The 10,105-nt window shown below is 36.7% G+C and overlaps 1 protein-coding gene across 1 annotated transcript; it reads right to left on the bottom strand.

Moving 5' to 3' along the window:
- Positions 1 to 203: 203 nt before the first annotated feature.
- On the bottom strand, positions 204 to 8,643 carry LOC145681911 (E3 ubiquitin-protein ligase sina-like). Its single transcript, XM_081753515.1, has 2 exons — positions 8,599 to 8,643; positions 204 to 3,272 (listed from the first exon to the last, which is right to left on the bottom strand). Exons 1-2 carry the CDS (start codon positions 8,611 to 8,613, stop codon positions 2,454 to 2,456), a joined length of 834 nt encoding a protein of 277 aa, XP_081609641.1. The 5' UTR covers positions 8,614 to 8,643; the 3' UTR covers positions 204 to 2,453.
- Between the last annotated feature and the right edge of the window lie 1,462 nt (positions 8,644 to 10,105).

Here is a 10,105-nt window from a genome sequence, read left to right as displayed (position 1 = left end):
TGGGAACCACTGACCTAAGGGAAGGAAACTTACCAAGTGTAATAATTCTTGTATAGATTTCTGAAATTATATAAAGGTTGCCTCACTAAATTTGTAGCTATGAAATCTTATATTTTCGATGACACTTCTCTCAAGACCCGTCCAGAACAAAGATACTTCCAAATATTTATTTTAGAATATTTTATTACATTCTACCACACAGAATTAATGTTTTCTATACAATATTTATCAAGGTAGGTTTGGTCCCCTAACTCATTTTGAAAAACTGTAGTCATATCCACAGAAAAAAAATGTAATACAGAAAAGCCATTTTAAAATCTATTGCTACAATGTTCTTAAGAAAGAAGTGTGACTAATACGTGAATCAGAAAGTTCCTAAACGCAAAGTACAGAGGTGACAGCAGTATTTCTGAAGGAGTGCATTGGCAAACATACGAACCACATTCTGAACTGATAATTCCCTAACACTTTAACAAAATACTTGAGTTAGAGAATAATTGGTGAATATTATGTTACCGTAATGAAACACACACTTATAATGTAAACAAATTGCTTAAATTCATGACTTGCATATAACAATATTTTTATTATATATATATAAAATTATCTCTATATTTTACTAATACACAGAGGGAAAATTCTGTAATCTTTACTCTGACCAAACATCCTTCCATAGGGAACATCCATCAGCAAACGTAGTGATTTATCGGGAGGGAACCTATGTGCCAGGACAATATGTGGAACTGAAAACTGTATAAAACGTACTGTGTCCTTATACTGCAAACTCAATGAAATGTAGTGTACGTACAGCAAAATGTATACAGTACAAGAACGAAGCATGGAACTCTACCTCTTGAACGACCTTTCAACTCTAAACGATGGACATTCTTTGTGTTTCGAAATGGTCATCAAAGCCTGGAAATGACACATTGATTACTGGTGCGACTTAGTTCTATGTTCAACCTATTTTCAGGCACCCAATGGTTAAACCCTTTAAGAATATCTCCCATGCATATTTCGGTAAGAGATTTCTTCTTCAGCCTCAACTAAAGAACAAAATGGAATGAAACTCTTGGTTTAACAACACATTTTTCATTTTTTACCTTTGAAAGGAAAATGTCACGATGCGAGTGCTCTTGCCTATGCATGTTAGTTATGCTACAATTCTTAAGGGTCTTTACTACAGCGGAATTAAACTACCACTAATTTTAGAGTTTTTCTGTAATATCTTCAAAACAAATAAAAATATTCGAAAAGCAGAAACGTAGTGAACTAGACAATACGATTTTGGACGTGACACCTTTACCACAAATCACCAATCCGCTTTTGGTATCCCCCTATTTACAGAACCCGCAAAAATGCTAAATCTTTCTACAGTTGCAAATCGAAAGCAGATAGATGAGTTGTGGTAAAGGTATCACATGCAAAATCGTATTATCTAGTTCACTACGTTTCTCTTTTTTGAGCATTTTTATTTGTTTTGAAGATATTACAGAAAAGCTCTAAAATTAGCGGTAGTATAATTTCGCTGTAGTGAAGACCCTTAATAAATCTTTATGGTCATCGCGCAACTGTTCCCCTTCCATTAGTCGAGTTTTATAATTATATTTAATGTTTCGATACACGTGTGGTATTTTCTATGTGAGTGTTTACTATAGTTTGAGGTGTTTGATCTGCGGGAGACATTATTCACGTCATATAAAGTAAAACCAATTTCATAAATGGCATAGATCTTTGACTTTCCAAAAACTCAAGGTTAAAAATTTGGAAAATAAATCACTATATTCTATAAGATCAGAAATAGACACAGAATTATATCTTATTAAGAATAGCGGAGAAAAAGGAAACGAAAGTGCCTTCTTTCCGTGGACCAAGAGTTATTGGTTGATTTTTCTACTATATCTACCCCTGACGTACTATTGTGCAAAACTGTACAAGCACACCTTCCATTGAGTTATTAATGAGGTACACTTATAGACTACATATTCCCTGCGTTAGACTTTTACATTTCTCAATATGCGTTGGGAGGTGGTAAAGTGGCCACCTCCCTGAGTTAGGCCTTTAGTTCGAACCCAACTTTGGTGTTTGTAGGGGAAAAAGTCGTGGGCTTTATCTAGGTTTTTCTAATCCATCTCACTTTCTTCCCTTCACCATTCTATGCATTAGGACCATCACCGTCGTTTTTAGCATTTCAAAAATAAATAAATAAAATAAAAAATAAAATAAAATAAAATAAAATGTTTCTCAATGGGATTCAGTTAATAGTGCGATTAGCTAGGACGTTTTGAATATGTTTACATTTTTTAAAGCAAATTTCTTTTGTGCAATATTGAAGCTTAGCTATGAAAAATCACAGTACACTAGTGTGAATCAGTATTCCGTTTGTGAATTCTTAATTTATAACATCACTGATGTAAAGCAGTATTTGCTTCGACTGTTCTTAATTTATTACGTCATTGCTTTTTATACAACTTGAGAGTTAGACCAACATGGGAATCAGGTAACAATCTCTCATCGTTTTCAAAGGCTTTTGAAAGTATCAAACAATTTTCTTGAGCCATTACTTCAGCAACAGGAGTGTGTAAAGATGTAACTGGCATAGTATAAGATTGTTCACGTTCTTGGAACTGTAGTGATGCTCTACAATTATAGGACCTTTCAGTCAAAGAAGGTGACGCCATTTGGACTATAAAGCATAAATTTCCACCAACACTTCTATCAACTCTAAGCATAAATATATTGCCCAATACTTTAAACAACATCAACTGAGGAGTTAAATCTATACGACTATCACGAAGTAATACGAGAGATATCTTTCCATTGTCAGTTTCACATATGTAAATTGTATGAGATAACTTAATGTCAACATGCTTTGTCATGAAATGATTCTGTATTTGGTCGTGAGGTATGATATCATCACAACCTGTTCTAGGACAAGAAAAAGGTCGAAATCGACATGACTGCTCGTGTCGTGTTACATTAAATCTGACATCTCTATATGTACAACCCTTGTCTTCATATTTACATTCAGCTGCAATTTCGCCAATAATAAGTGTATAAATACTATGTTCTGACACATCTGAGAGAATATTACGGCATAACCCACAGAAACCTTCAGCTTTGCAACATGTACTACAAAAAAGATGACTTAATGTACATTGAACTATGGGCGGTAACAAAATACGATGACACTTATGGCATTTGAGTGTATTCAACACTGCATCCAGCACTTCAGACTTCTCTCTTTGCAACCTTCTTTCAGCATCTGTCCCCTAAAGAAATTAAAATAAATGAAAATTTATAAATATCATGAATTGTAGTAATTTTCAATATTTTACATAGTAAATCGTATAAACTTCTTAAAAAAGCACAAATGAGCTGTCACATATAATGGCAAAAAAAGAAAGAAATGCATATAAGATCACGTAGTAGGATACCCACAATTGGTATACAGGAATGTAATGCACACTGATAGCTATCCAAAGATTGTACTCTTGTATTATCCCAAATATGCTATATGGGAGTTCAAAAATATAGACTTTTCTTAGTATCACGCATTTCAAATAATCGTACAAGCAATTTCTCAAACATATAATCTGCCGCATTGGTACAAAATACCTGACTAAGTATGATGCCCCTAGCTAGAGAATGGTAACTCTTTGCACTAATCGTTACCAGAGTTCAGCTGTCAGACATGAGTCACCGTATCATTATGACCGTAGCAGGCAGTGTATACTGATCTGAGCACGCTGGTTGGTTCATTGTTTGAAGTATCCAATTTCAGAATGAGTTGATATGAGACGTAGACCTATTGTATAATTAAATTCGAATCACTGTAATGCGCTCAAATTTACGGCTTTCCCAACAGGAATCGAATCCGAAAACCCGCTAAAGACTTCAGCATCCTGGGTTGAAATAGCTAACATAGGATGAGCACGGTCTTCCTAAAAAATGGTATCCCGTGAAATGTGCAGATAAAGTCGGAAGACTGGATTCAATACGATTCAACACTATATTCCTCTATACGGTGGCTTGTTATCTTCACATCACAGTGCAATGTTTGGTTACTATATGGCCAGAGAGATCATGTACAGAATTTTCCTGCTTACCGGCACGCATGGCTGCATTACGTCCTACAAAAAATGATTCTCATCGTTAAATCCCGCCGACTTTCATTCAACTAGATCCTGCAGTTTCTCCAGCGAAGACCTTCTCAGTCACAAGTAAAAGTAAGACAATTCTTGTCTGTTGGGACGGTTTTAGTGATCCTTCTATGAAAAGGAGGTAAGTAAAGATAGGCATTTTCTCATCTATGATAATAACAAAAAAAAAAGTGTTCATAAAAGCCAGTATGTGATATGAATATGAAATTCAGAATTAAATGTTACATCTTTTAGTATAAAATGTAATGTAGTAAGGGCAATAAAACCTCACAAACAAAGCATGGTTGTTAATATTCTTCCAGTTTAGACGCTTTGTCAAATTTGTTACAACTCAATTTTCGTAGTATGAGGCGCTTCACGAACCAGTATACTTGCTATTTTTGCGAGTTAATATCCTTATCAACTATTATTCATGTAGTGTACTCAAGGAGCACTTCATACTGAAATTGTTGTTCGAAGTTTGAAAAACACGCCTAAAGGGGATGAATGTCAACAAAAATTCTTTGTTTGCGGAGTTCTTTATCTGAATTGCTGCAATTTTTTCACAAAGATGCATCGCTTAATGATTAAACTTCACACTTACATAAAATACTGTGTTTTGTAAACTCTTACCGCTATGATATATCATAGGTTATAAGAGCACATATTTACCCATTTCTTATACGTCAGCACACCACAGGAAAATTTTGGAAGAAGCCCTAAGCTTCATATTGTATACAACAGCAATAGACAACTGATAAGTTACAATACGACATTTCTGTGACTCTTCCGAATTCTTGTAACCTTATTATGCAACCCGACTTCAAGTCACTTAATTGCAGAATCGAGTTTTACTGGGTTTATTCCGGCATTACAGACACAGATTGTAGTTCACACAGGACATATTCTTATAATCAATTACATTTTAAAGAATTAACTTATACACACGGAGATCACTCTAAGGTATTGAGAAACTAATAGGATATGATAATAGGAGGGAAAATGACTACGTGTTACAGTGTAGATCTCCGGTAAAAAATATTTTCTGTGCATATTCAATTGCATAATTTATGAGCTTGTGGTGTATGACATTGTAATCGTGACGATTCTTGGAGATGTAACGATCCCTACCATACTGTCTTTACTCTAACTGCTCCTTCATCATAATTTCCATGGATACCCTCATGAAAGATAGGTAGTCTACGCCACTTAAAGCTTTCTTGGCTTGTACCATCATTCCAAATAATTTTTACATATTTACCGCTAGCTGTAGGGTTTATTGCATTAACCATTCATATTTCTTTCTATACGTGGCAGTGTTGTATGATACAAAATAAACCACACATTCAGTATGTTCATTCACCATGATACTACTAATGAGAGAACCAAATGCGGACTAACAATAAGAAATATTCTATCCCTAGAACTATTTCAAACTAAGTGCTCTGTGAAGTCACAGTTTGCTGTTCCCCTTCTCAGTAAACGACACGAAAACGGGGAGAAGATATCAAGTTGCCAGATGTGGATAAAATATTTTGTTTACAAGCAAACAAAACTGGCCGTGAGTTGAATCCGAATGGAGATAAGGTGAAGGTCAGTTGTTGGAGTGGGCATATCCAACATATTACATGGTTGTGCCAGTTCAGGTACACCGTGAACTTGTGTAAGGACAGAGAAACATGTGACCTCCACAGAACGTCATAAGGGCGTGTATGTTGTACGAGTTCAAACTAGGGTCAAACGCCGCTGCAGCTGGGCGGAAGATATGCTAGGTCATTGGTGAGGGTGAAATGACTACGCGGAAGGTACAGAAGTAGTTTAACAAGTTTAAGGACGGTGAAAAAATACTCGAAGAGGCACTACGAGAAGGAAGACCAATACATGTACAAAATGAAGATGTTTAGGCAGGAATTGGAGTGAACAGTGTCCAGGTATGTGAGGAACAGGGACTATAATTCAATGTGAGTGGAGATACCATTCGGCAGCACCTCCATCAACTTGGAAAGCACTACAAGTTTGGTCCCACATGATTTGACTCCGAGCAAGAAGGCAACGCGAGCAGCCCCTGTGTTTCTTTGCTGTCTCCTCTGAGGAAGGAACCATCTCTGGACAGGGTGTTGACACGTGATGAGAAGTGGGTCCTGTACGAAGCTTCACGGTGCCATCATTGATTAGCATCCCATGAACCCGTTCCAAAACAGCAAAAAACAGCACTGCACCAGAAGGACCTCCTGTGTGTTTGGTGGACTGCTCGTGGAATCGTGCATGGGAAACTCCTACCAGCTGGTCACCAATGCAACTGTGTACTGTCAGTAGTTGAGCCGTGTTCAAGAAAAACTCAAAATTCTGGAATCAGCACTTCTTTCCTCCTGTTGCAGGACAACGCTAAGCTCCACGTGGTTAGGATGACCAAGGACACCGTTCTACTCCTTGGATAGGAAATACTATTGCATCCACCATACTCCCCGGACATTGCACAGTCCGATTATCACCTGTACCATTCACTGGACAATCTCCTTAGAGGACGCCAGTTCAAATCCCTAGTAGAGGTGCAGAATGCACTTCATACTTTCTTCGCTTCACGGTCCACCAAGTTCTACCGCAATGGAACCCATGATCTTCCAGAACGTTGGCAGAAGGTCGTCGATAATTTTGGGGATTATTTTTGGTCTTCCAGGTACGTCTTAGGTGACATATTAATGTTCGAAGGTGGTGCGTGAAAAAGCAACAGAACATTTTTGGTTACCTTTATACTTGTGATTCCACGACTTTCCTCACACTACCCTAACTTGCCTATTGTATTCTCGTACGTCATCTCTTCCCCTCCTAACTTCATTTTATTTCTCTCTGTTTTTCTGAGATTTTACGAAGGCGCACCTGTTTTTTACATGCCCAGTTGGAAATAATTGTTTTAGAAGAAAAATGTTGTATAGACAGGTCTCAGCGATAATTATGCATATATTTTCTATAATTATCACTTTAAGTTTTCCTTATACAGCGCCAGTCATAATTATGTTACCACTCAAATGATGGATGTTTAGCACTCATCAAACGTAATAAAGAATTTACGTGTCGGTCTGAATCTGTTCGCCATCATGTTGAAGCAGCGGTAGCATTTCAGGTCCGTACCACTTTTCTCGAAGAATGGATGAAGCGGCATTCCGTACCTGGTCCTTGATGTCACGAACTTATTTGTTATAGACACGCTTTTTTTTTTTTTTTTTTTTTTTTAACCAAACCATATAACTAGAAATCACTGGGTGTTCAAGTCTGGGTTTTCTGGAGATCCATCACGACGAACCCATCGCCCAGGAAATGTTTGGTCGAGATAGACACAAACAGTAAAGGAATAATGGGGTGGTGCGCCATCTGGATGGAAACAGTCTGCAAGTCTAAATTGTAGTTATAGTTCATCAATAACGTATTATTGCATCACGGTTAAGCACAATCTACAATACGGATTCTACAATAGGGCTTATTGGAAATCTACCTTCAGTTCACACATTTCCAATCGTCAGTGTCTTACATTTTTCTAATAGATGTTCGCTACCAATCAACTTTTCACAAACTACCAATCAACTTTTATAAATGCGGCGAACCCTTAAACGGCTGAAAGTGCAAATTGTCCTGGAACATTCGGCAGGCTACAGTCGGTGATCCATAGATTTCCATCAAGCCTGCTACAACTCATTTTTGTCCCCTATGCTATTCGGTAAGTCATTGTGTATCCTATTCAAACAAGGAAGAATATACTGAATCAAGTAGAAGAAGAAAACTGAAAGCTAATCTATAAAAACAATGGAAAAAAGGTCAAACAAGTTCTCTTATTTTGACGAATGGATGAATAATAGAGGTTAATGGTTGGCAAAAGGTCGATATAGTATATATTTCGTGATGGCCCTCTGAATAAATATTGATACCATTTGAGTGGCAACAATTTTCACACTCTGAATACAGAATAATATGCATTTTAAATGACATGCGAAACACCAGAAGGTGTTCTTGAAATGTTAGCATTAGTTTAAGATATTGAAGTAAAAATAGTAATACTGTATTTACCAAAAAAAGTTCAGCTAAATGTGCATACAATGCAGTGTCGTAAATGAGGAACATGGATATTAAGATAGCATCATCGTTGGATTGTGGTTAGGAAGAATAATTGAAAACACAATGAAGAAAAGTTAAATGAACATTGCTAAACTATATCAAAAGTTGTGGTGGCTTTATCATGTCTTGAAACTAGCTTAGAGAGCTAGTGTTTTTGGTTATTGAATAGTGCAACATCAAAAAGAAACTCCGCTGATCCTCACTGATGCAGGTAATAATTATGAATAACCTGTTTGAACAGGAAACTAACTACATAGCATTTCTATGGGAAACCGTACAGTTTAAATTTACTATAAAAGGAAGGATTTTCAACTATTACAAATTACAAAAAACAATGAGACAGAGGTACCTGCGCAGTCGCCATGTCTTCTAATGCCTGCGTCCTGTACAATGGTGAGCTGAAAACAAAATAAGTATCCGTTCACATAAGTGAATTGTAAGGTTAAAAAAATAAATGAAAAAAGAGAAGTTATATCTATCTTAATTTATAATAAATCGTTGGAATGTGATCGATCCATTGGTATCTACATGAAGGTATATACCTAATCGATATTCTTTATCACCACTCTTACGAGTCTGCCATTCTTACCTTACAAAAAAAAAAAAAAATCCAAAAGAAATAATTCGTCCGCTCGCTGTTGTCTAGGTAACAGGTTCAAAATTACGATTGAGTTAAAAATAACAAGTCAAAAGATTTACGAAGAATAACTAGATTTACTAAGTTTAATGTTTCTCTAATTAAGGTAAGGAGTGACTAGAAATTGAAATTCAAAGGACGTTACTTCGCCCTTGTAAATTTAATCTTTAATATTTTGCTCGGCTTCCCAAAAAACTCATCATGAGAGTTCAAGGAGCACAAACTCTAATTTAAATATCACTAAACATAAAAATAAAAGACTTCTCTAATTATTCTTTGGGAACTGCGGTAATATGGAAACTAGTACTCTCTCTACTCTAGGTCCATATTCCTTACTTTCAAAGACTGCTTAACTTCACTTAGTAACAGTCCGGCCTACACCTGGTTTGGACTCTCAACACTCTGAGAAATCCAGAAAAGGAAACTAGCTAAAATCTTAAGAATTAGATAAACTTAGGTAGGAGTAGCAGCCGTCACTCATGGCCCAGCTATAGTATTACGTCTTCCATTCAAGACTCTAGGTTAAAAGGAGAACACACACTCTAATACTTTCAAACACGAAAGTCGCAGTGTGAAATCTAAAACACCAGTCAAACCTCACTATTGCCTGACTGTACAGGGAAACGAAACCAAATCGCAACTTGGATTCTATTTTAAATGGGAAAACCTCCAGCACCTGGAGAGTTTCAAAACCTAAGTGCCCTGGGTTTACTCTCTCCCTAGGGTCACCCCAAGAGCAAATTACTTTTCACTCCTTCTAACCAGTAACTAGAGCCCATTTAAGCCATTACTCTGACGTAGAGCTCAAAATTCCTATTTTATTCTTTAATTCCTATTCCTAACTCTGGAATTCACCTAAGTTACGACCAGAGACCACTTTCTCTAGCGGGACTGAAAGCCACGGACTAACATATCCACTGGTCATCCAATAACTAATCTAAAAGGAGAAACTCCCAGGGAAAAGCTTGCTTGCTAATTTCCTTCGGATTGAACAGCCAACCAGCATAGCCCTCTACTCTTCAGGCATCCCTAGCTGAATCAGCGAAAGCCATAAAAAAAACCGCCTTTTTATATGTTTTGCCGGGGACAGAAAAAAATGAAGAAAAAATTTAAGTATTAACGGTTCTAAAACTTCTACAGCAGTGGAAAATTACTGGAAAAGCAAGAAAGAAAAGAGAAATCTTCAAAAAACTAGCCTCTTTACCAGGTCTATAATCAA

Source organism: Thermobia domestica, chromosome 3, assembly GCF_964235325.1.
Source record: "Thermobia domestica chromosome 3, izTheDome1.hap1.1, whole genome shotgun sequence".
In the NCBI taxonomy this organism is placed as follows: domain Eukaryota; kingdom Metazoa; phylum Arthropoda; class Insecta; order Zygentoma; family Lepismatidae; genus Thermobia; species Thermobia domestica.
This window is presented reverse-complemented; position numbering and strand designations above follow the sequence as displayed.